Here is a 25,250-nt window from a genome sequence, read left to right on the forward strand (position 1 = left end):
TTTATACAATAATTTTCTTTTATTAAAGGTTTAGGCGTTTTTGATCTCTAAAGTAATACATATTTATTTCAGAAAATATACAAAATACAAACTATACAAGAAGAAAAGAATCACTCATAATCTACTATGGAGCAGCTAAGCACTGTAAGCTTACACTGAGCCTTAGGCCACTCAGATATCCTCACATGGCAGCCTCAGAGGCTCCTGTGCTTTCTCCTAGGAAACAAACATATTCTAAAACACCGAACCAGCACTTCCTACAAAACCTCTACTTTCCAGACTCCACTGCTGCAGACAGACTGCAGGCAGGCAGAGTGCAGGGCGCTAATCAAAATGAATGCGAAAGAGGACGAAGGGTAGGCCTCATCTCCAGATGCCACCCCGACTCCTCATGCTGGGGCCAGGATGCCCACTTTTCTTCCGAGCAGGCTTTTCAGTCTTAGGGGCTGAAGCAAGGCGTCGAGGGACAGCTTGGGAGGGGATCTGAGAATTGAGAGGAAAGAAGAAAAAGCCATCATCATATTCTCTCATTTTCCCCGCCCCACAGAGGAAGGGCATGGTATTCAGAGAGGCCCCAACCAGTGAACACGGGGTGGTGTGTGTGTGTGTGTGTATGTGTGTGTGTGTGTGTGTGTGTGTGTGTGTGTGTGTGTGTGTGTGTGAATGCTAGCAAGTGTGGACCTTGAGTGGCAAGGCTAGCCAGGGCATGTGGGACTGGAAAGACAAAGACAAGAGCCCCACTATTCCCTGCTCCCCTTACCTCTTTCCGGGTGATCTCACCCAAACGGGAGTCTGTGTTTCTTCTGGGGACAAGCTCCCCTTGGCCATCAGTCCTGCCACACAAATCAAGGGTGTGAATGAGGACAAGGTGGAGGTGGGGGAGTAATTCCTCTCTTAGGAAAGTGAGATGCCTTTAATCTCGGTTTGAGCCCAGCCTGGTGTATACAGCAAGCTCTAGGATAGCCTGGGCTACACAGAGAAATCGTGTCTCGAAAAAAAGGAAAGGGGGGGGGGGGCAGAGAGTCTGCGGAGATGCTCAGACAGGAGACAGCATTTCTAGTTCCACAAAAACAAAAGAGAAAGAGAACTGGAAGCACAGTGGAGCTGGAGTCCATGTGGAGGAGACTTTGTGGGATCCAATGAGTCACTCTGGGTTGGATCCAAGCTTCTTAACCTGTAGCATGGCACCACAAAATAGAGATTTAAAAAAGAAAAAGGAAAAAAAAAACCCACAAACACAGAAAAGGTTTCTGAATATGGCATGATCAAAACTTAATTCAAACTCAGGTCCAAACGAGTCCAAATGTTGCAGTTCTCGATGGTGCTGCTGAGACTTCATTGCAGCCCTGCTTCTGAACACACAGCACACATGCGTTCGCTGTGCCAGCCGTCACCACAGTGGACACTTGGCTCTAGGGTACTCTGCTGTGACTCACTGCTGTGCTCTTCCTGTACATACTGAGGTGTGTGTCTGCTCTCACACAAACCAGTTTAATCACAGAAAACAAAGACTATGCTTCTGTGCTGTGCATCCAGGTGCAGAGGCATGCGGAGGCCAGAGGCCAGACAGCCTCCATGTTGTTCCTCAGGAGCTACCCACAGTAATTTTTTTTGTCTTTGTGAGATAGGGTCCCACCCACTGTGCAGACCAGATTTACCTCAAACTCATAGAAATTCACGGGTGTCTGCCTCCTAAGTGCTGGGATTAAAGGTATATGCTACCATATCTGGCTATTTTAGTTTGTGAGACAGGGTCTTTTATTGGCCTGGGGCTCGACAATTTGGCTAAGCTGGTTCCAGGCCCATGAGTCCCCAGGGAGCACAAGTGTATGCTACTGTGCCTGGCTTTTCAACATGAGTTCTGGGATCAAGCTCAGCTCCTCACGTCTGTATTGCTAGCACTCCACCAAACGAGCTGTCTCTCCATCCCTCACTCCCCAGCAGGTATCAAGTCAGTGCGTCTTTCAATTGTATTCAAATGTCTGATTTGAAAGTTTGAGCAGCCGACTTAGTTTTACTAAGGAACAAAAAACAAAACAAAACAAAACAGAACCCAAGGGCATGCTCACACATGTCATAATCCTGAGCTTGAAGGCAGAGGCAAGGCTGACCGACAGTGAGTCCCAGGCTACTGAACCCTTGTCTCAAAAACATAATAAACAAATACATTTCCTAATGACTGACTCTGAGTAAATGTTTGATTTGTTAGAAAAGGTTCTCAGGTAATAAGAAGAATTCTGAGATTCTGAGTTTTGAGCTTCTGGGTAGAAAGGAAAGAAAACTGAGGTCTGGGCACACGGGTCAGGGTTTAAGAAGAAAAGTCAGTAGAAATGGAAACAGAGAAGGGAACATTGTGACTCTACATTTCCTCCTTCCCCACACCCTGGCCCCCTAAAAAGGACAGGCTGCATTCAGCAGACACACTGGGGCTGACCATCTCCTAACCAATTCCAGCTTGGAGCCCTTCCTCTCCTCCCCCAGGCACATACCCGCCATGTTCCAGTCTCTTCAGGTACAGTAGCAGGTCCTCAGCAGGCAGAGCACCCCAACCCCGAGCCTGGTACAGACGTAAGAGCTCAGACACTTCCATCAGCTGCCTTGGGGGGCTGAGCCCATCTGTACCTGAGAGACAAGTTGGCCATTACCCGAGGCCTCCTCTCCCAGCCTTCGTCCCATTTCCCTAGGAGCCTAGGCTGGCCTCAAGCATTTCCTCCTCCCCCGCCTCACCTTTCTCTGGGGAGCCAGTGCTGACACCACTGCCTTGCAGATTGGATGAAGGAAGCTCATGGACCCTGAAAAGACTAGAAGCCATGGCTAAGGGAACTTTAGTTTTGTGGACAGGAGGTGGAAGTCGAGGCACTTGAGGGGCTTCCTCCCAAGACGAGACAGCCCGAGAACCTGGCATTAGGAGAGAGCAACAATCAACACAGGATAAACAAAAACCCAAACAGGCTGCCCAGGCTCTGCTCAGAGGCCCTGGGTTCAATCCCCGGCACAAATAAAACTGGGCATCAGGACACACGCCTGTACACGAAACACTTGGGGAACAAAGGCAGGAAGAGCAGAGTCCCAGAATACCTTCAACTACACGAGATCATGTCTTAGCCACAAAGATGACAATGCTCTCCCTCAATAAATTTTTTCTATGTACGTTATTTAGTAAATAATAGTTAAGTATGGTATTTCTTTTTTTTTTTTTTTTTCCGGAGCTGGGGACCGAACCCAGGGCCTTGCGCTTGCTAGGTAAGCGCTCTACCACTGAGCTAAATCCCCAACCCCAAGTATGGTATTTCAATGACCACAATATACTTCAGCAAAACTGACTGGTCCTTTAAATGAGAACTTTTTTTTTTTTCTTTTTCTTTTTTTCGGAGCTGGGGACCGAACCCAGGGAGCGCTCTACCACTGAGCTAAATCCCCAACCCCTAAATGAGAACTTTTAACTTAGTTATTTTAGGTGTTAATACATTGAAAAGTGCCAGAAGTAATTCTTTCTAACACTACCAGGTTTAATGATAAATTAATTTAGAAATGGAATCCAAATTCAAGCCAGGCACTGTGATTCAGTCCAATAAACCCAGTATTTGGGGAACTAGGGCAGGCTAGATCTGAGTTCAAGATTAACACCGATTTACACAGTAAGTTCGAGGCCAGCCTGGACTACAGAATGAGATCCTGCCACAAAAGACGTACAGAAAACAACAGAAGAAACGGAATCCAAATTCAAATAAACACATATAATCTCTCCACAGAAAACCGCTGCGCCCTTGTTTCTAATTCAGGTTTATATATGTTACGACAGGTAGTTAATGGAGCAAAGCCAAGTCCTACCTCCAAGCGCCTACCTCACCCTAGCTCACCAATTCCCACCTCTTCTGGGCCCATCCTGACCTTCTTCAGAGTTGGGACTCACCAGACTTAGGGGCCAACAGGTCAACAGAGGGGTTTTCGTTGCTCTGAGGTGCTGTCTCCAGCAGCTGGGGGAAGAAGACGGGATGCTCCTCTAGACAAGGGTAAAGAGAAACCTCGGCTCTGAGGGGAACAGAGCTGTGTGAGGCTAGGGCCAGTGGCCTAAGCTCCAGAGGAGGACTACGGACTAAGAATGTGATAGAATAATCACTAAGACAATGGCTGGTCCTAAGAAGGCAAGGAAGTGGCTGGGGAGATGGCTCAGAGATGCTGAGCAAGCATGTGGGTCTGAGTTTAACTCCCAACACCTAATAAGCTAGGCAGAGCTGTGAGTGATGTGATGGTGCAGCCTTTAGCCCCAACATGAGGACAACGCAGAATCCTGTGAGCCTGAGGCCAGCCTAGTTTACATAGTGAGTCACAGACCAGCCAGGGTTACATAGTGCGGCCAGGCATGGCGGAGGATGGAGCCATTTCCCACCTCAGCACTTTGGGGAGGGAAGAGGGAGACAGGATAGTCCTGAGTGCTTGCTGGCCAGCCACCCAAGCCAATTAGTAAACTCTAGGTTCAGACAGACAACACTGTCTCATTAAAAAAAAAAAAAAGGCTGCCAGTTGTGGTGGCGCACATCAGTAGGACTTGCTGAGGGAGGCAAAGGCAAGAGGATCACAAGTTTGCAGTCAGCCTGGGCTACACATTTGGAACTAAACCACCAACCAAGAGTACACATGGAGGGACCCATGGCTCCAGCTGCAGATGTAGCAGAGGACGGCATTGTCTGGCATCAGTGAGAAGGGAGCCCCTTGGTCCTATGGAGGCTTGATGACCCAGCATAGGGGAAAAGTGAGATGGGAAGGGGTAGGTGGGTGGGGGAGCACACTCACAGAAGCGGGTGGCATGAGGGAGGGATAGGAGGTTTAACTGGAAAGGGGAATAACATTTGAAATGTAGATAAATAAAATAATCAGTAAAAAAGCAAAACAAAAAATGGCATTGAGGGGTTGGGGATTTAGCTCAGTGGTAGAGCGCTTGCCTAGCGAGCGCAAGGCCCTGGGTTCGGTCCCCAGCTCCGAAAAAAAAGAAAAAAAAAATGGCATTGAAAAAATAACTTAGCTGTGGAAGAAATGGCTGACACCAGCTTCTGGCTCACATACTTCATGAGCATGTGCACACACACAAAGGCAAGAAGTCACTCAGGTACAGTGCACTTGGGAGGCTAACCCAGAGGGAGTGAGTCAGTACATAAAGACAAATGGAGGTCTCTCTTACCTGCTGCAGAAAGTTCTTGAGGCCTTCCAGCTGAGAAGCAGGTGGCAGCCCTGCCTTTAGGGGCCCATCACCTTCAGGCCCAGGGTCCTCCTCAGGAAATGGGTGCTCTGCTCTATGATCAGCAGTGAAAGCCTCCAATGCAGAGAAGGGTCCAACTGCAAAGTGAGACAGGTATCTTGGCATGCACGCGTGTTGTACATGGAAGAATAAATGACCTACCAAATGCTCCCAAAGAAAAGGGACCACTGAATGGAAGAGTGGGGGCTGGAGAGAGGGCTCAGTGGTTAAGGGCCAGCACACGGCAGCTCACCACTGTCAAGAATTCCAGTTCCAGGGGGATTCAACCTCCACAGACACACGTGGTCCATCAGCATGCATGCAGTCACAACACCCATACACATAAATGAAAAATACAAACTTTTAAAACAAATAAATAAATATCAGAGGGACAGCACACCCAGGAAAGATGGCATCAGAGTTGAAAAGAACTAGAGGGGAGGATAAAGGTGCCTTCTGGGGACTGGGGTGCAGCTCATGTGGGAGTGTTTGCCTAGCAAAAAGATAGCACTAGGGTTGTCCCCAGTACCACAGCACACTGGGTGTGGAGTTCGCTCTTGTAATCCCAGCATTTAAAAACCAGAATTCAAGACCATGCTTGGCTATCACAGTGAATCTGAGGCAAACCCCACCTCCCTTTTTGGTGGGCCTGTAAGGTGGCTCAGACAATAAAGGCAGTTGGCTGCCAAGCCGGATGACTTGAGTTTGACTCCTGGGACCCACATTTATATAAAGAGTATCAGGTCCCACAGCTCCACAGAAATATCATGGTATACATGTGCTTATACATATACAAATACAAAGTAAATAATGTTAAAAAAAACCCAAAAAACAAAAAAACAGTGCTTACGTGTTCAAGTGCACAAAGCACCAGAAGGATGCTGGTCTGCTTTACTCCCTTGAGACAGAATCTTACTGCCTGGAGCTAGGCACACATGCCCAAGTGATCCCAGTCTCTCCAACTCTGTAGTGGTTTGAATGCAAACAGCCCCTGAAGGTCCATAGGGAGTGGCCCCATTAGAAGGTGTGGCCACGTTGGATTGTCTGGCTTTGTTAGAGGATGGTTTTGAGATCTCAGATGCTCAAGCTAGGGCACTCTCTTCCTACCTCAAAGATCAGGGCTAGAAGTGGATCCACCCACTTCAAGTAGAAACTCTCTCACAGGTGTGCCCCCCATTTCTGGATTGTCGTTCATTCCAGATGTAGTCAGGCTGATAACCAAGAACAGCTCTCACAGGCCCAAGGCGGAGGTTATCAGTGAAGGTCACACCGGCTTTTCCATGGGCGCTAAGGTCTGAACTCAGCCCCGCTGCTTCTGCAGCAAGTGCTCCCACTCCCTGAGCCTTCTCTCCGGCCAGGCCAACACTTCCCTCTCTTGGTGAACTCGGGACTGTACCCAGCACCTCATGTGGGAGAGGCAAGCATTCTGCCAGAATTACAGCTCCAGCCACAGCCTTCAACTCTTTATCCTCCTGCCTCCACCTTCCAAGTGCTGGTATCACAGGCATGAGCCCTACCCACGGCTCTACTCTTTCTCTTTCCATCAGGGTTCATGCATCCATCCCAGGCTGGCCTCAAACTTACTATGTAGGTGCTAGAAAGGGGCACATATCTACATGCAGGCAAAACGCTCATAGAATAATAATTTAAATAATAATAATTTAAAAACCACCTCGCGATGTAGCTGAGGATGATCTTTAACTTCTGACCTTTCTGTTTCTACTCACTGAGTGCTGGCATATGCTACCAAGTCCTTTCTGAATGCTGGGGGTTCACACGTCCTAGGCAAGCAGTGTGTTTACAACTAAGCTACAAACATCAGAAGCCTTTTCATTCTTAAGTCACAGTACATCAGTGTTTGAATACAAAAACCCTAAACCATGGGTGGCCACCCATTAACGCCAGCCCATCCAGTGAGAAGTGCCATCGGAGAGTCTGGACTAGACTCAAGCATCCTGACTGGTCGAGTCCATCGTAAGCTAAGGTGATAAGGAGTGAGAACCACAGGGTGGACAGTGAGAGAGTAGAGTGGTAGACTCGTGCAGAAAGAAGCAGGGGTGTAGTCACGGCGAGGAAGAGTCCACCCAGGAGAAGCGCCACCACCGTTCTGACAGCACCCCTGCCTCCGGCTCCGGCTCCCTGCACATCCGTGTACTTCCATGTACTCCTCCCATTACTCAACGACTGGGAAGAGACACCCAGGAACCAAACGCCCGCATTCCTATCAGAGGGAACTCCGTAAGGAAGCCATTCGTGCATGGAGACCGCCCGCCAGTGACCTCTGCCCTTAGTCACCTGCAGGTGGAGCCACATCAGGCTTGGGTTCCAGGGGCTGAAAGGAGTTCTGGCTCTGGAAAGAGGGTCCCAGCAGGAGGCTCAGATCTGGTGAGGTGCTACAGAGAACAGAGGGAGCTCCCGGCAGATCAGCCCTCCCTTCTCGGCCTTGCTGCAGCACAGGTTTCAGGGCCACAGCCATGGGAGGCATGGCCCAGATCCTCCTCTCCCCCTTCTCTGGCTCCAGAGGCCCTGGGCTGGAGGGCTCAGCAAGAGGGGCCTGGCCAGGAGAGAGAGAGAGAAAGGAGGTTCACAGCCTGGCGGGTTCAAAGACACAAGGCTTAGTACAGACACTTGAATACGGCTGTAAACTCCCTGAACTCCCTTCAAAGGAAAATGGGTGGCATCTAACTTCCATCAAACTTTAACTGATTATCTGTCATATTACAATTCTATTTCTACAAACTGTATCGATAACCCATACAATAAATAACATGTGTTTTAATAGGTATTGTAACAGTATACATACTAAATACAGAAAATGAAAACCATTTCTGTATCAAGTACTACATACTTGGTCACATTCAAAGTTAGATAGCAGTAGGTAGAGGGTGGCATCTGTTGTGAGAGCTGAGGGGAGGAGAAGGGACCTGGAGATAGAGGGCGGGGTCCTGGGATAGAGCAGAGGCTACTTTCTTTTTTTTTTTTTTTTTTTTTTTTTTTTAAAGATTTATTTATTTCTTATAGATGAGTACACTGTAGCTGTCTTCAGACACACCAGAAGAGGGCATCAGATCCCATTACAGATGGTTGTGAGCCACCATGTGGTTGCTGGGATTTGAACTCAGGACCTCTGGAAGAGCAGTCAGTGCTCTTAACCACTGAGCCATCTCTCCAGCCCCCAGAGGCTACTTTCTACTGTAAACTTTTTTTATTTTAACAGTTCAGATGTTTGTGCCACGTGCACAAAACCAATTCTAAAGCATTTTAACCAATCATACCATAAATTAAAAATAAGAAATACCAACATAAGAAAGACTGGGAGTAAGGATCCCTATTTTAGTCTACGGCAGGATGGACAACAACTCGACTGTGTGCATGAGCGTGTGTGTGTGTGTGTGTGTGTGTGTGTGTGTGTGTGTGTGTGTGTGTGTGTGTGTGCATGCACGCTTGCTTTTGTTGCTGCTGCTGTTTTTTTCTTGTTATTGTTTGTTTTGCTTTGCTTTCCTTTAAGATAGGACCACATGTAGCCAGGCTTACCCTGAACTCACTATAAAGCTGAGGATATCTTTGAGCCTTTGACCTTCGGCCTCCTCGCCACAAGCAGCTGGGCTCAGCAATTTTTCCCCTTGAGTTTTAGGGAATGAAGTCAGGTCTTCATGCTTATAAAAGAAGCACTTTACTGACAGTCATCTCCCTAACCTTAGCAACAACTTACTGTCCTAATTTTTTTTAGCCATTATTCTACCAAACTGATACCACATATTTATCCACATGTGCTAGAACCACAGAACTATGCCCAGTGGAACAGGACGCATTTGGAGAGCTATGGCCATAGAAAAAGGGTTATTCAGGCACAACAGCTGTTCTCCAGAGCAATGGCTACCTGAGGGTTGGGAGGCAGAAGTGTGGTACTGAGCAGCTGGTTGGCCTCATCCCAGTGGGCCTGCAGCATGGCTTGGAGCCGCTCTACCAGCTCCACCCGCTGCTCCTCCAGCTGCTGGTTGCCGCTCTTCAGGTCACGCACACGAGCTTGCTCCCTTGCCAGCCTGAGGAAAAGAAGAGAGGAGCCAGGGTGATGCTCAGTTGGTGACTTGTCTGCTGCAAGGCCTGAGGGCCTGAGTTAGGATCCCCATTAAGGGCAGGGTGTGGCAGAACACATATGGTTAGCCAGGCTAGCCAAATAGGCGAGCTCTACATTCAGAGTCTCAAAAAACGAGGTGAAGGAGACAAGGTATGACATAGCCCTCTGGTCTACACTTCACCCACAGGAACACATACATACATCCCTAATACACACACATTAGAGAGGTGACTTGGAGAATTTAAGAAAGCAGAAGCTTAGGACAAGGGGCCGGGTGCAGTATCAGACCTCTGAAATAATTAAGGATTTGGATGCATTAGAGGAAGCTGACTCTTCTGGAAGGCTTCTCTCTGCCATCCCCAGTCCAGGCTTTACCCACGGAGAGAACTCCAAGGCAGTACCTGAGCTCATAGTCCTGAGCAACCTGCTGCTGGCGCTCCTCTCGTTCAGCCATTTCCACCTTGAACTGAGCCAGCTGGGCAGCCAACTCCTGTTGGTGCTGTCCACTGAGTTCCTGTAGCTGCTTCCTAGAAAGGCCCAGGTGAGAAACAGACTTAGTGTACAGATGGGAGCTACAATCAGGGGCAGGAGAGGAGCTCAGGGGTTAAGTGTGTGGTGTGTACTGTTCCTGCAGAGGACCTAAGTGTGGCTCCCAGCACCCACACTGAGTGGCTAATGACTGCTTGCAGCTCCAGGAGTCCAGCTCCTTATCTGCCCCACAGGCATCTGTGCTCACACACACATATCTAAACACAGCCACATGTGCATACATGTAATTACAAAGGCATTTTAAACCATAAGATGTTATCGATGAGAAAAAGACAGAATGTGTGTGGGTAAGGGGAGATGTGGGGAGCCAGCCCAAGCCCAGATTTTCCCAGAGGCCTAATAAAAGGACAAAGGGACCATTAGTTCTGTGTCCTTGTCCAGGAGTGAGCTTGCAAGGCTGGGCTAGGGCAGGAGCGAGTGTTTCTGGAGACCCTACTCGTACCCCTGCACTGTGGTCATCAGCTGTGTCTAAGGTGTGCTGTGCTCTCCTTGCCAACATTGTCTAACGTGGCTCTCAGTTGACCTTGACTACTGAGCCCTCCTGCTCCCTGCAGATAGTATACAGGATGCTGTACTTCTGCATAAACTTGCTTGGCATACGTCATCAGCTTATGCAAGACCCGCTGGTCCCATTTCTCATCCCTGTCCTCCCTCTCAGCACCTCACCATTAGGGACCCTTATTCCTGTGGGTTCGGGTCAGGAAGACAGACAACTGCAGTCACCCGGCCTGGCCCAGCACATGACAATAAGGACAAAGCTGAGGCCATAGGACAGACTCCCCAGAAGCAAAGACTGGTGTGAAGGTTTGTGGGAAAGCGACAGACTCGCTGATCCATTTGGTTTGGTTTGGTTTGTTTGAGACAGAATCGCACTACATCGCCCAAGCTCAACTCAAACCTACAATCCTTCTGCCTTAGCCACCCAAGCTGGGGTTATAGGACTGTAATCCATGGCCACTTAAAAATGACATAATAGGAAGCACTTCCACCAGGCACAGTGTCACATGCCTTTAGCCCCAGCTCTCAGGAGGAGGCGGAGACAAGACAGACAGACTTCTATGAATTCAAGGACAGTCTGACCTACATAGTGAGACCCCATCTTTAAAAAGAACAACAAACCTCCCCAACCCCCCAAAACAAACAAAGCAGAAGCTCTTCCAGAAACCATGGTGAAGGAGGGTGAGCGAAGGCGGGGTGGAATCAGAGGCACCTCTGGAGCAGCTGTGAACTTCAGCACTGTTCCAAAAGGAGCTGGAAACACTGGAGGGAAATCTCTAGGCTGTGTGCCTAGCCATAAGCACTTCATGGCAACTCTCCCGAGAAGGCCCAAGACCTTGACAGATAGGACCGAGCGCTGGGAGTCATGCTGGGAGATGCTAAGAGGCTCTGAGCACATGGGCAGGAAGCTAACAACACTTGCTGCTGCCAGAGAAACACTATCTAGCGAGTCCCAAGTACCTGTGATGGTCCCTGAGGGAGGCGGCCTGCCGCAGGCTGTTCTCTTGAACCTCCGCCAGCCGCTCGGTCACCCGCTGCTCCAGCTGCACAGCCAGCTCTGACTCCATCTGGATCCGCTGACTCTCATATCTGGCCTGGGAGTAAAGGAGATGGAATGACTGTCAGCTCAGTTATGTCTGAGATTAGTCTTCTTCTTCTTCTCCTTCTCCTCCTCCTTCTTCCATATTTATTTACTTATTTATTTATTATATATGAGTACACCGTAGTTGTCCTCAGACACACCAGAAGAGGGCATCAGATCCTATTACAGATGGTTGTGAGCCACCGTGTGGTTGCTGAGAATTGAACTCAGGACCTCTGGAAAAGCAGTCAGTGCTCTTTTTTTTTTCTTTTTTTTTTTTTTCTTTTCTTTTTTTTCCGGAACTGGGGACCGAACCCAAGCGCTCTACCACTGAGCTAAATCCCCAACCCCAGCAGTCAGTGCTCTTAACTGCTGAGTCATCTCCCCAGCCCCCTAGTTCTCTAAGTGTGGAAAATGTCAACAAGATCAGTACCAACAACCCCCCATCTGCCTTAAGGACGAACAACAGGGAGTTTGCCTTGGAGAGGGACTCAGATTCCCTTTCTTTATTGAACTATGAGATATATCATATATGCACACAAAGGTGAAAATGGCTTTGGACAAAAGAAACAGATGTATTAACCCAGGGGAACGCCAGAGCACTCTGCAGGAGTCTGAGATGATTTGCTTATTAACCTCTCCCTGAAAGGAGGCACTCAGCAGTCTATCTCCCTTCCCCACACCCCCACCCCTACTCCTTTTGCAGCTCTCTGGAATCTGATTGCTACTTCACAAGCAAAGAGCTCAGTTCTAATCCCACTGTGGCTGTTTCTCCATCTGTCACCGCAGCTCCTGGGCCCTAGGCCACCCCTCCTGTCTAGGTGACTTTTCCTCTGCAGGACCTCTGTTCTCATTCTAAGTCTTGGCTGACTGCTCTGCCTGCAACTGCTCTCTAGCCCCACCACCCTTCCCTCTCCTCCTATCTTTCCTATCTGCTGACATTTGGGCCAGATAATTCTAAAGTGTATATGATAAGCTTCTGCCTCTAGGCATGGTTTTTACTAGATTCCTTAGTTCCTAAATCTTTCATTTTATCCTGATCTTTTTTTCCCCAAGCTTTAAGCCCATATACCCAAGCTAGGTATGGTGGCTCATGCCTGAACCCCAGCACTTGGTAGTCAGAGGCAGTAGGATAAAGTCAGTCAACTTCCACATATCAAGACCTTGTTTAAAATATAAACAAATAAGGGACTAGAGAGAAGGCTCAGCAGTTAAGACCACTGGCTGCTCTTCTAGAGGACCTGAGTTCAATTCCCAGTACCCACTTGACAGCTCACAACTGTTTGCAACTCCAGTTCCAGGGGATCTAATACTTTCATACCAATACACATGCAGGTAAAACACCAATGCATATAAAATAAAAATAATTGGCCTGAGAGATGGCTCAGTGGTTAAGAGCACTGACTGTTCTTCCAGAGGTCCTGAGTTCAAATCCCAGCAACTACATGGTGGCTCACAACCACCTATAATGAGATCTGATGCCCTCTTCTGGTGTGTGTGTGAAGACAGCTACAGTGTACTTATATAAAATAAATAAATCTTTAAAAAAAAGGTAATTATTTAAAAATAAATAATAAACAAAAGAAAACCAAAACATCATGGCTGTTTTTTGTATAGACCTGGGCCACAGGCATCATTCTTGGCTTGTCATACTCTCGTACTCCCTTCTGACCGGTCATTTATCCTACTTCTTAGCTTGCTCTTGCTAACTCATGCATTGGCCCTTAGCAAACACTCTACACATAAAACAGAGGCCCACAGTGGTCAGAGCTAAGTCCTCCCAAGTCAGGGGTCCCCGGGGTTGTGTTCCTCCAGGACTGAAACATGGCTCTCTCCAAGCAGTTCCACCATTCCAGGGAGCAGCAAACTATAACTCAACTAGTTCCCCCAATGCCTGCTTTTTGTTATGAAGTCTGACTGGACACAGCCATACCCACTTACCCACATACTCTCCAAAAACTCTGCTTTTGTGTTGTGGCAGTAGGATAGTTAACAAGTGAGAACACACCACCCACAGAGTCAAAAATACTCTCTCTGGTCCTCTGCAGAAAGTCTGTCAACCCCTCTTTAGTAGCCGATCAGAGGCTAACTAATGAAGGTGAAGATTCAATGGCCTAGTTACACTGAAACTGTTGGTTTTTAATGTGTATGGATTTTGTCTGCAGGTAAAATGTGAATTTAGTTTTGACCATTAGTTTAATTCTGGCCATTGTGGGCCTCTGTTTTTATGTGTAAAAGGGCCAATCAATGAGTTTCTGAGAGCAAGTTAAGAAGTAGAATTAAATGGCCATGCTGATGCCTGACCAGAAATAGGGTGTCACCTAGAACTGGAATTACAGATGGCTGTCAGCTGCTATGTGCGTGCTGGAAATTGAACCTGGGTCCCTTGGAAAAGCAGCCAGTGCTCTAAACTACCAAGCCATCTCTCCAGCCTTGTTTTATAACCAGTACTGAGATTGAACCCAGGGGCTCACGTATGCTGAGTGTGTCTTCTACCTCTGAGCCATACCCTAGTCTGCATTTTACTTTTGGACACAGGCATCCACTAAGTTGTCTAGGCTATACTTGAACTCACATTCACACTGTAACCTAGGCTGGGCTATATCTTGAGATCCTCCTGCCTCAGGCTTCTAAGTAGTTGAATTATAAACTTGTGCTACCAGGCCTAGCTGAAATGAGTTTTTCAATCTAATTGTGTCTTTTTGACCCAGGTTATGAGCTGATTCAGGAATTTCCCAAGTAAATAAAATAAACATTGTCCTCCCGGATCCCCAACTGATAGGTATTAGCAGAAGTTCCTAAGTACTAGTAACAGGGCTGCTTAGATGACTTATCAGATAAAAATGTGTGGGGTTGGGGATTTAGCTCAGTGGTAGAGCGCTTGCCTAGCAAGCACAAGGCCCTGGGTTTGGTCCCCAGCTCCGAAAAAAAGAAAAAAGAAAAAAAAATGTGTAGCACACAACTCTAATAACCTGAATCCAATTCCTCACGTGAAAGGACAAAGCTGTTCTCTGACCTCTATGCACGTGTCGTGGTACAATTCACCCATACACAGACATACAACCATTGCACATATAAAATGATAATAAAATTTTAGAGATAAAATAATAATAAACACAAAGCAAGACATTACCAATTGGAGTTAGGTCAGGCACAAACTTTCAACTGCTCAAAGAGTGCATACAGGAAGTGTGGCACTGCCTCTTTAAGAGCAGTATACGGCATCTCAAGATTTGAACCAGCATAGTCTAAATGTAACAGGGTGTCAGTCCACACTGTTGGAAACTGTCCTTCAGTGAGGAATTACTGGAGCTTAAGACAGAATATTACCAAATTAGCCAAACCTATAATACCTCTTGTATCTGACTGGTATTCTTCCGTGACCTCCCAAGTCTCTGTGTGTACTCAGGCCTGCTTTCCCAACTACAGAGCACCCCTTGGAACTTCCGGGGCTCACCTGGACCAAGCTCATCTCCAGCTGCAGTGCGTCTCTCTCTCTCCGCACCGTGTCCAGGTCCCCTTCCAGCCGCCGCACCTCAGACTGCAGCAGTGCCAACTGCTGCTGGGCCTCCCGGGCTGCCTGTGCCTCCCTCTGGCTGGTCCCCTAAAATGGAAAATCCAGGATTAATGCATGCCTCGTCTCCTAATTCCTGCTTACTGATTCCAAGTCACACTCTGTCTTTCCCTCCTCCCATTTACCCTGTTTCTCCATCTCTGTGTCTTTCATGTATCTGGTGCCCCTAGGCCTTCACACTGGTACTCAACCCAATCCTGCCTTCCATGTATAACTCTTTATTCTCCATCCTTGCTCCCTAGTAACCTCCACATTCTGGCATCTCATCTTATTCTGTAATTTTCCCAACCCGGTTCATCCCCAACTCTTCCCTTTGCTACTTCTACCTTCTCTCTTTCCAGCTGAGCCTGGCCCTCCTCCTGCAGCGCCTGAAGGCGTTCCTTCAGCTGCTGTTCCTGCTTGACCCAGGCCTGCCTCTCCTCTTGCAGAGCCACTTGAAGGGCCTCCAGCCTCCTGTGCTCACTGAGCTGCCCAGCCTTGGCCTCATCCCGCTCTTGCTGGAGGGCCTGGCACTGCTGCTGCTCCACCTCCAACCTCATGGCCAGGGCTTGCCGTTCTTCTTCCTAAAGCCCCAGGAGAGAGCCAACTTTTGAGTATGTGTTCAGACCAGCAAACACCCCCAGACAACACAGTGTGGAGAATTAGCACCAGTTGACTAGCTCACTGGGTTACAATACAGTGGATAAAGCCTCATCCCCTGTCCACGGGAGGCAATGCACACCTGGTACAGTGAGCCTAGAGGAGCCCAAGGCTTGAAGGCCATTGGTCTGGGGGACCTACTACTGTTGTCTTGCTAAATGGACATGTTGTCAAAATGCTTCCTAAATATTCATGTTTAATGGCTGCAGAGATGGCTTAGTGGTTAGGAGGGTCAGCTGCTTTTCCAGAATATCCAGGACCTGCATGGTGGCTCACACTTGTCTTTAACTCCAGGGGATCTGAAGTCTTCTCCTGGTCTCGGTACCAGGCATGCACATGGTGCACAGACATATATGCAGGCAAAACAATCATACTCATAATGTAAAAACAATTTTTAAAAATTCATACTTAAACACAAATTTGTGCTATCCTCAACTTTGGCAATAAAAGGTCCATTCGGCTGTGGGCAACAGCTAATTTGGAAACTCAGAACTGGGTGACAGGATTGCAAATAAGTAAATGGGAGCTCTCTAGCTACACCAACACTCTCTCCCAAGCCTCAGGAATGCCATGAGAAGCATAGGGAGGAGTGCTGGGAAATGTCAATGTACTCACAAACACAGCAGCTACGCTTACGGCAGGAGACCGGCATGCCAACAGGGTGGGTCAACTGACTAAGGTAGTTACCCCCAAAAGAAAGAGAGACTTGGGATGCATTTTATCAAGACACTGCTTATATGTACACAACTGGTAAAGGATAAATAAAAGATATTCTATTTAAAAGCAGACCCATTGTGCCTTCTTGACAAGTGAAGGGGCAGCAAGAAGTTAGCTGTGTGCAAGCCAGAAACCAACCCACCCAGCACCTTGGTCCTGGACTTGGAGCTGTCGGAACTTGAGAGAAAAATTACTTAAGCCCTCCAGTCGCTGGTTTTTTTTTTTTCCTACCGAGAGGCTAAGTACACTAACATAGGCTATGTGTAGAGAAGGCAGGAAGACCTCATGATGCTTTTTCTTTTCTTTTTTTCGGAGCTGAGGACCGAACCCAGGGCCTTGCGCAAGCGCTCTACCACTGAGCTAAATCCCCAACCCTCTCATGATGCTTTTAAAAGAAATACCAGGCCAAGTGAAGACTGACTATACTGTGGGCTGTGAGTGTGTGACATAAACTTCCTGACTCTTATGAAATCTTCAGTAAGATAATTTTTATTGTTCTGGTTTTTTGAGACAGACCTCACTATGTAGCTCTGGCTGTGTTAGAGCTCCCTCTGTAAACCAGGCTGGCCTTGAACTCAGGCACCTACCTCTGCTTCCCAAGTGCTGGGATTAAAGGTGTGCACCACTCTGGCCTATTGGTAACTTTTTAAAATAAAACTAATAAATACATAAACGGACTGTGTGCCAGAGTTTTAATCTCAGCATGAATCCTACTCCTCCCATCCATTATCACGTGTTCTGTTTTTCAGTCAGTCTGGCTACGTAGCCCAGGCTGAGCTTGAATTTGATCCTCTTGCCTTAACCTCCCAAGTGTTGTGATTACAGATGTACGCCACCATGCCCAGTGTACTGTGTGTTCTTAGGCATACATCATCATCTGTGAAAAGAAGATAATAGTTTGCTTTGTGAGGACTAAAGTGAAAAGTGTATTTAATCCATTTGGCAGGGCCAGGCACCTAGCATGTACTTAACACACAACAGTCATCACCGCCATCATTAAAATACAAATGCCCAACCTACAGTCAGAGTGGGTCAAGTAGCACCAGTGCCAGCCCTGTCAGAGGTAGCTGTCAGACCACAAGCATCAGTCTGCATATAGCAAGCATGTGTCATGAAAACAGTAACTTCCAAGCCTGACTACTAACTTCATAGGTGTTCACATGCCCACTTCAGCTCTAAGAATCCCAAGTAAGTGTCATCCAGTAGTGGTTTAGGCTGTGTAACCCAGACCAGCACTCCCATTCCAGACTGAACAAGATCACCTAGGAAATTTCTGAAACCCACTCTGTATCTACTGACACAAAATCTCTGGGGGTGAGAGACTGAGGGTGTAGCTCAGAAACAGAACTCTTGTCTAGTATGCGTAAGGATCCTCTGTTAAAGGTGTGTGTGCACAAGTGTGTGCAGTATTTGGATGTGAGGTCTCATTATGTAGTTAGCACAGGCTGGCCTCACAGAGATCCACCTGCCTCTGCCTACCCCAAGACTGCAGAGATTAAAGGCCTGGGACACACCTAGCTCCTCAGATGGGTTTAGGTTTTTTTTTAAGATTTATTTATTTCATGTATGTGAGTACACTGTAGCTGTCTTCAGACACACCAGAAGAGGGCAGGGGATCAATCCTATTATAGATGGTTTCGAGGCACCATGAGGTTGCTGGGGAACTGAACTCAGGACCTCTGGAAGAGCAGTCAGTCCTCTTAACCGCTGAGCCATCTCTCCAGCCCGGTTTAATGTTTTAATAGGAATATAATATGTGGTGTTTTCCTGGCAGCAGGGCTGTCTTCAGAGATTAGCAGAACTAATGTTCCTTGGATATGCCTGAGCAGCAGGACCCTAGTGCCACTCAAATTATAAACTCATCCAGACCATCACAGCCCCACGGTCTCTAGAGGAGCCTGACGCCCTCACCCAGCCCCCCCTTCTCACCAGTGCCTCTCTTTCCCTCTGCTGTAGCCTGGTACTCTCCTGCTCACGATTCAGGGCTTCCATGGCCTCAGAAAGGCTTTGTTCCAGGCGGGTTACTGTCTTTCAGGAGAGAAAAGCACACAACAGTGATAATGAGGGAAACACCTCTACTTCAGAAATAATTAGCAACGAACACTCGAAACCAGTTTACTAAATACCCCAGGGAACCAAAGACTAGAATGTGTGGGGGAGGGGAGCCTGCCTGAGAAGCCACTAGAAATACAAATCTGACAGAAGTCTCAGCAAGCGGTAACAAGGGCGGGCGTAAGGATAGCAACCGCGTGCCAGAGGCCAAACTTTTGGGAACCCTAGTACCAAGGCTGTTTCTTCCTATCCAGACTCTAATGCCACAGGGTCCAGGTCACCCACCTCCTGCTGCTTGCTTCTGGTGAGTTCTGCTGCCTGGCGCTCCTCCTGAAGTCCCCTCAGCACCTCTGTCCGCTCAGCCTCATGCCGATTCCAGCCCTCTACCACTCGAGCCAGAGTCTCAAGAAAGGCAAATAAAATGGAATTTTAAAACCCACTTTTTTGCCCTCTTTTCTACAAGTCATGAGTCACCTCCCTTTCCCAGGTCAGAAAACCTGGCATCTCGTCCTGCTGTTAGCACGAACACAACCTGGTTAAACAGAGTGTGATGTCCGTTCATCCCCGTAATCCCAGCCCTCAGGAGGCTGAGGCAGAATGGCCATTAAAACCTCAAAGGAACACCATATGAGACCCTGCCACCCCCTTAGTGACACTGCAACAGTGCCCTCCACAGAGATGCCCCCGCCCCCATGCCTGCTACCGCCCCCATACCTTGTCTAGCTGTTCAATCATGAGATCTTTCTTGTGGTCAGCAGCCACGGCCACAGCTAGCTGTTGTTGTAACTCTAGCACTCGAGTCTGTAGGCTCTGAATGTGGCGCTCGCAATGCTGGAAAGAGACATGAGGCATGTGGGTGCTACTCACCCTTAGTCTGACCATGGCAATGACATTCAGCATCCTTAGGGACAAACAGACTGGAGACAGAAAGCTTAGATCCCAAGAGCAGAGTTGGTTTGAAAAGAAAGAATCAAGAATTCTGGAGCTCGGGAAGTGGCTGTTAGCTTCTTTCCTGGATTTCCAGAAAATGTTGGCAGAGGCGCAGCAGCCCACATTGTAAAGGGTGGGAAGTTACTCCCGCTCTGAGGAGCTCATTGAACACAAAGTGGAAAGCCTTTCGCTCACAGCCCGGCAGTTTAAAATAACTGGGGCGGTTCCAAAGTTGACAACCAGTGATTCTGCCTTCTCTTCATTCTTGTTCACCTCTCTGTCCCCTCAGACATTAAGGGTCTTATGGAGGAAAAGATCATCATATCACCAATAGCTCTACTACTCTTTGTGCAAGCCAACAAAGTGCTTTATCCATTCAGAAACTACTATGGAAGGGTTTTTTTCTTTCTGTGTGTTAGGTGAGAAGCAGTACTGAAAAGGACATAGCGCTGACCTTGGAGGAGCTCACACTTTAGAGGGGAGAACAACAAGATGTTATCAGTGAGGAGTTATTGAAGGGAACCAGGGATCTGATAACTGTGTGTGTGTATGGGAGGAGGGTATGTGTGTCACATTACACAGGACAGTCACTGAGGGCCTCTCTGAAGACATCCTAAAGCACAGTCCCATTCCCAGCCTTCAGACTTAACAATCAGACCTGCCTTTCTACCCAATGCCCCTAATTTCTAACCTTGCTACTTTCAAATGAAAACATTTGCCTCTCACCTTTCGGCGTGTAAGCTCTGAGTCCAGTGCATCCCTCAGCCCCTGACAATCTGGGGGGTTGGTGGGGGGCCCTGGTCGAAGGCTGGTATATCGGGGAAACAACTCTTCCAGTGCCTGGGCTGAGCTCGATGGAGACAGGTCTTGCAGAGGCCGGGTGCTGAGCGAGTCAGATAGGGAATGTCAAGACTGGGAAAACCTTTGAGACCCACTGATCCTACTGTGGTATTCTATATGTCACAGAACCAAAACATAGAGCCAACAGCACAGAGGATCCTCTGTGAGGTCCCTTCCTCCAATCACTCCCCCGCCCCCAGAATGAGACCCAATAACAGCAGATACAAGCTGGAGAAGACGGGCTGAGGATAGAGAGGGCCAAGTACTATACAGCTACTGCCCAGGTTTCAGAAGGAAGGGAGAAGATAGATGAAAGCCAACGACAAGCTTCTAGATCCCTAGGAAGTACATAAGAGGTGATGGGAAGGGGGGAGTGAAAGAAAAGCAAGTGGGCCACCAGGAGCACTCACTTGAGCAAGGTAGCAGTGCTGTCACTGTCAAAGGAGTCCTCTTCCCGTCTCTCTGAGCCAGTTCCTGGAATGAGGGGAGCCCCTGCTTGTAGCCCAAGGCCCAAGAGACCCCAAAGTAAGGACCAGGTAGGGACAGCAGCCATTTGGAAAAAAAGAAAAGAAAAAAAAAAGGCCTTTCCAGTTCTCCACTCCCCAAACCTTTTCCCAGAGAGTAGGTGCCTTTCTTCTGGTCTCTAATTCTTAGAGTGCCTGCTTACTGTCTCCTGCCCCTACACCTCAGCTTTCCTCAAGCGTTCTACCGGGCTGACTTACGATAGGCCATATCACGTGAGGTATGGAGCATGGTCTGGAGCTGGCCCCGAACGCTTTCCATCTCAAAGATATGCTTAGACCCATCCTAGGGTGAGAAAAAAGAAAGGCCACAGAAGTCACATTTTAACCTCTATGATATACATTCTACTTACTGCCAGGGCAGAATTTTCAAATGGGCCTTAAAAAACTGAGGAAAGCAGTCAAACCCAGCATGGGTGGGGGAGTGTCTTATCCTTGAACCAAAACCCAAATGTTTACAGAGGCCAGAAAGGCAGTAAGTGAATGAAGCAGTAGGTTTAAAACAAGGCTGGAGGAGACTGTTGTCAGCTGAGGAGCAAAGGTATTGTCTGAAGCCTGGTGCAACTGTGCCTACCAGATTCCACACTCTGGAAGACCTAACCAGTCTGCACATCAGTGGTATCTTTTCCAGGGGTGCAACTATCTTCCCTGCACATGCATGTGTGCCTTGTATGCCACAGTCTGAACCACACAATCAAAAGAATTTTGAGCTGACAGGAACTTTACGTGTGTTGCTGCTGTCCTCAAGTCTCTAGTTCTCATTTGGGTCCAAGAAACCTAATCCCCACTTCTAGGACAACTAAGCTACTCTACAGGGGCGGGTGTCTGTCCAAGCAAAAACAAACCAAAACTCTAGGAACCATCACAACTTCCCAAATTATAGTTTCATGCCATTCCCTCAACATCTTCTGTGAGAAGCATGAAAAACCTATGTACTTGGAGGAGATCATTTAAATCTAATAACAGATTCAAGCCACAGCAAGGCTAACCTGAAAGGCCAAGAGCCTTTCTAATACCCGAGAGATCTCCAAGACACACCTCTCTCTCACCTTTTTCTTCAAGTTGTTTTCCAATCCAACTGACAAGCTGCGACTCAGTTCTTGAGCCAAGCTGTCTATGCCCTCATTAGGAGGTGAGGAGGTGGAAGCTAAATACAGCTGGGCTCGGGCTGTGGCCTCCGCTTGCCGGCTGAGATGCAAAGAAGTATACAGCTGCGAGGTCACCTCCGAGGACACCTGGTTCAACCCAGGAGGCTCTGATGAATCGGTCAGGAGGTCCTCTGGCCGGAGAGGGGAATTGGGGCTGGGGGCTGCTGTAGCCATGTGCAGAGAAGAGACAACTGGACTCAGCGGGAAACTGGGAATTCCTGGCTCAGTTTTGAAAGGATCCAAACTTGTGGGTAAGATCACCAAAAAGGAAGATTTGGAAGGGACGAAGACACTGGGTCCTCAACAAATGAGGGTATCAGGGCTTTCTGCTTAGAGGAATGTCCACTGACTCCAGAGGCCAAGGAGAGGGCAAATACATTCCTTCTCCCAACTCCTGGGAACGGCGAAAAGCGGGTGTGCAAGGCTGAAAGTCAAGGTAATGCACAGGAGACCTGCACGCAGGGCAACAGAACCGCTGCAGTTCCTTCCTAACTAGGGTCCTGGAAATTGCAAATCATTTTCGGCACGGGTTAACCACGGTTACCTTTTTTTCACACTCAAAATGTGCAAACTGAAACAGACCACACGCCAAAGCTGGCCCAATGTCTGTCCTTCAATTGGTTTTAGTGAAGAAAGAGGCACGACTTCAAAGCCACAACACCCTCCTTCCGCCCCTTCTTCACCTGTCCCATCCAGAGTCGAATTCCCTGGATTTCCCTTCTAATCCTTCCTGAAAAGAAAGCCACAGCAGAGGTCGGTAGAATTCCGCCCTACCCCACCCTAAGAAATCTCTAAGAAAGGGGCGCGCGTGCACAAACACACCGGGCAACCAGCCGCCTGGATGGTTCCGACTACTCTGAGCACGACGGCCCTGGCTTACCAAGATGAGGAGGCCTATCTCCCTACCCAATAACTTCCATAGAGAAAAACCAAAGGCAACCCCTTTCTAGCGCGAAACTAGCTCTCAAAACCGTTGGCAGCCTCCCGCCCACCGCCTGCAATCCCGCCTCCAACAGAATTACGTCACCCGCCCGCGAGACCAAACTCCCCGCACCTCACGGGGCTTGAGAGGCCGGGGAGCAGGAGTGCGCGTGCGCGCGGCATCGGCGACCGCGGATTGGCTTCAGGAGAGAGGCGGAATCTAGTAAGACTATCGGGGCGGAGTTAAGGTTCTTGAGGGCTTGCGACCCAGCTGGGCTTTAGAAACCGGAAGTAGCTTGTCACCCTCATTTAGGGCAATTCCGGTGAGTCCGGGGGTGGGGTTACCACCTGTCCTGAAGAACCAGGTTTTAGAGAGTTGGGTGCAAGCCACTGAGTGAGGCTTTTTATCTTGCAGATGACTGTCCACAATCTGTATCTTTTTGACCGGAATGGAGTGTGTCTACACTACAGCGAATGGCACCGCAAGAAGCAAGCAGGGATCCCTAAGGAAGAGGTGATCGGAGGGTCCTAGAGTATCCCCAAACGCACATAGTCCCTGTCCTGTTCCCCTTCTCCAAATCCCAGGTCCTTCCTATACCCATCCTGTCTCCCTCCATAACCGGGATCTAATTCTACCGCCTCTCCCTCCAGGAGTACAAGCTGATGTATGGGATGCTCTTCTCCATTCGTTCGTTTGTCAGCAAGATGTCCCCGCTAGACATGTACGGTCGTTTTAGAGGGGTGTTGAAAGGAGGGCTAACTAGCCTTGGGAAGAGGAGATATTGTTTTGGGATGGAAGTGGCATGTGGCCCCAAAGAGGGGAGGGTGTGTTTTAGAGAGGCTGAATCTGGAACAAGAGTCTTGAAGCTGGCAGGAGCGGCTGCAGGGCTGGTCTGAAAGTAGGGAAAGAGTGAAGGCAGCAGCAATTAAGTCGAGGGGTGGGGATGATGGGTGGTGTTTTTACTCGACAATCTACATGAATAGAAAGGAGTTAACCTGGAGGGCATAGCAAATATTTCTTTGGGAGTGATTCCACTCCTGTCTTAATACTCATTTCTGCAGGAAGGATGGCTTTCTATCTTTCCAAACTAGCCGTTACAAACTCCATTACTACGAGACTCCCACTGGAATCAAGGTTGTCATGAATACTGACTTGGGCGTGGGCCCTATCCGAGATGTTCTACACCATATCTACAGTGCGGTCAGTGTCAGTGGAGGAACTCTTCTCCCCCGCTGGAGCCCTAGGAGTCTGCCCTAATCCTTCTACATTATATCCCTGTTGAACTCAGTTTTCTCCAGAACCTTAAGCTCCTTAAACAGTAATAGCTTCTCTAAGGAAGCACTTGTACGGTTTTTTTCACTGACTTATTTCCCATTTTAATTATATGTATTGTGTGGAGGGTATGTGTGCACATGAGCACAGGTGCCTGTGGAGGGCAGAAAAGGGTGACAGATTCTCTGGAGAGTTACAAGCAGTTGTTGAGCTGACCAACATGGATGCTGGGTACTGACCATCCTCCACAAAAACATTAGTATGCTTCTTAACTCCTGAGCTCCCTCTCCACCCCACCCCCACCCCGGGTATTCTTAAATTCCTGAGATTATACCAGGTTTGAGATTGAAAATGGAAAGTGTCTCAAATCAAGCTCACACACTCTCCTTTTCACAGCTGTATGTGGAGTTTGTTGTGAAGAATCCTCTGTGCCCGCTGGGACAAACTGTGCAAAGTGAACTCTTCCGATCCCGGCTAGACTCCTATGTCCGATCTTTGCCCTTCTTCTCTGCTCGAGCTGGCTGACACATCTACCTCACCCCTCAGAAGAACCCGTGACTGCCTGGGCCCATCTCACTTGTTGCAATTTGAGCCCTTCCACCTATCAGTCTCCCAGAGCTTCAACCTGAAGGCCTACCACCCACTGACTTCAAGTCATGAGAATGAAGTTCACAAGAGAGTCTTTGCCAGTTTTATCCCCTGCTTGACTCTGTAAACAATGCAGAATAAACCTTTTGTCACCCTCTGCTGCCTGAGTGTGAGTTCCTGTGGCCCCTCCCCACACAAAAATGAGAACTAGGGTAGCCACACATCCCTGAAGCCTATAAGGAGGTTTTCCCAGTAGATTTCTCTTGAGCTGGATAATTCTTTGTTGCGTTTGAGAATTTTAGCAGCAACCTTTGCTACCACTTGATGTGGTACACACATCCTTCTTACCTTTGGCTGTGATGATCAGCGTCTCCAAATCTAGTTTTCTGGGGGAACAAAAACGCCCTCTCGAGTGCACACCACTGACGGGAATGGAAGCTGACAGGTTTCAAGTACAAAAAGTGAGAACCACGTTCCTAAAACGGGATGTTCTGATCATGGCACATTGATTATTTAAGTTCAGGAGCCTTCCGCAGGCGGAGCTTATGCAGATGAGCAGCGTGTTAGGCTCAGAGGCAGGCGGTTCCATGCAGATGAAGAGGCGG

The 25,250-nt window shown here is 48.3% G+C and overlaps 2 protein-coding genes across 11 annotated transcripts; one reads left to right on the forward strand and one right to left on the reverse strand.

Annotated features, from left to right (window-relative positions):
- Positions 1–25,232, reverse strand: Cntrob (centrobin, centriole duplication and spindle assembly protein). Of its 10 annotated transcripts, none has more exons than XM_008767825.4 (19): positions 24,994–25,232; positions 20,917–21,001; positions 20,605–20,668; positions 20,081–20,237; positions 19,139–19,255; positions 18,710–18,826; positions 18,302–18,400; positions 15,343–15,579; positions 14,900–15,046; positions 11,322–11,455; positions 9,716–9,841; positions 9,117–9,279; positions 7,532–7,790; positions 5,180–5,334; positions 3,914–3,977; positions 2,728–2,898; positions 2,490–2,622; positions 761–833; positions 1–483 (listed from the first exon to the last, which is right to left on the reverse strand). In XM_008767825.4, the coding sequence occupies exons 2-19, from the start codon at positions 20,975–20,977 to the stop codon at positions 364–366; spliced, it is 2,397 nt and encodes a 798-aa protein (XP_008766047.1). In that variant the 5' UTR covers positions 20,978–21,001; positions 24,994–25,232; the 3' UTR covers positions 1–363. The 10 variants fall into 10 exon arrangements, 8 of the variants coding, with proteins under 8 accessions (XP_008766047.1, XP_038941903.1, XP_038941904.1 ...); XM_039085975.2 differs by lacking the exon at positions 24,994–25,232 and adding an exon at positions 21,765–22,047 and having other exon boundaries at positions 2,490–2,616; XM_039085976.2 differs by lacking the exon at positions 24,994–25,232 and adding an exon at positions 21,754–21,874.
- On the forward strand, positions 23,069–24,655 carry Trappc1 (trafficking protein particle complex subunit 1). The gene is made up of 5 exons (NM_001039378.1): positions 23,069–23,107; positions 23,200–23,298; positions 23,436–23,506; positions 23,847–23,985; positions 24,454–24,655. Exons 2-5 carry the CDS (start codon positions 23,200–23,202, stop codon positions 24,580–24,582), a joined length of 438 nt encoding a protein of 145 aa, NP_001034467.1. The 5' UTR covers positions 23,069–23,107; the 3' UTR covers positions 24,583–24,655.
- Positions 25,233–25,250: the final 18 nt, after the last annotated feature.

Source organism: Rattus norvegicus, chromosome 10 (genome assembly GCF_036323735.1).
Source record: "Rattus norvegicus strain BN/NHsdMcwi chromosome 10, GRCr8, whole genome shotgun sequence".
In the NCBI taxonomy this organism is placed as follows: domain Eukaryota; kingdom Metazoa; phylum Chordata; class Mammalia; order Rodentia; family Muridae; genus Rattus; species Rattus norvegicus.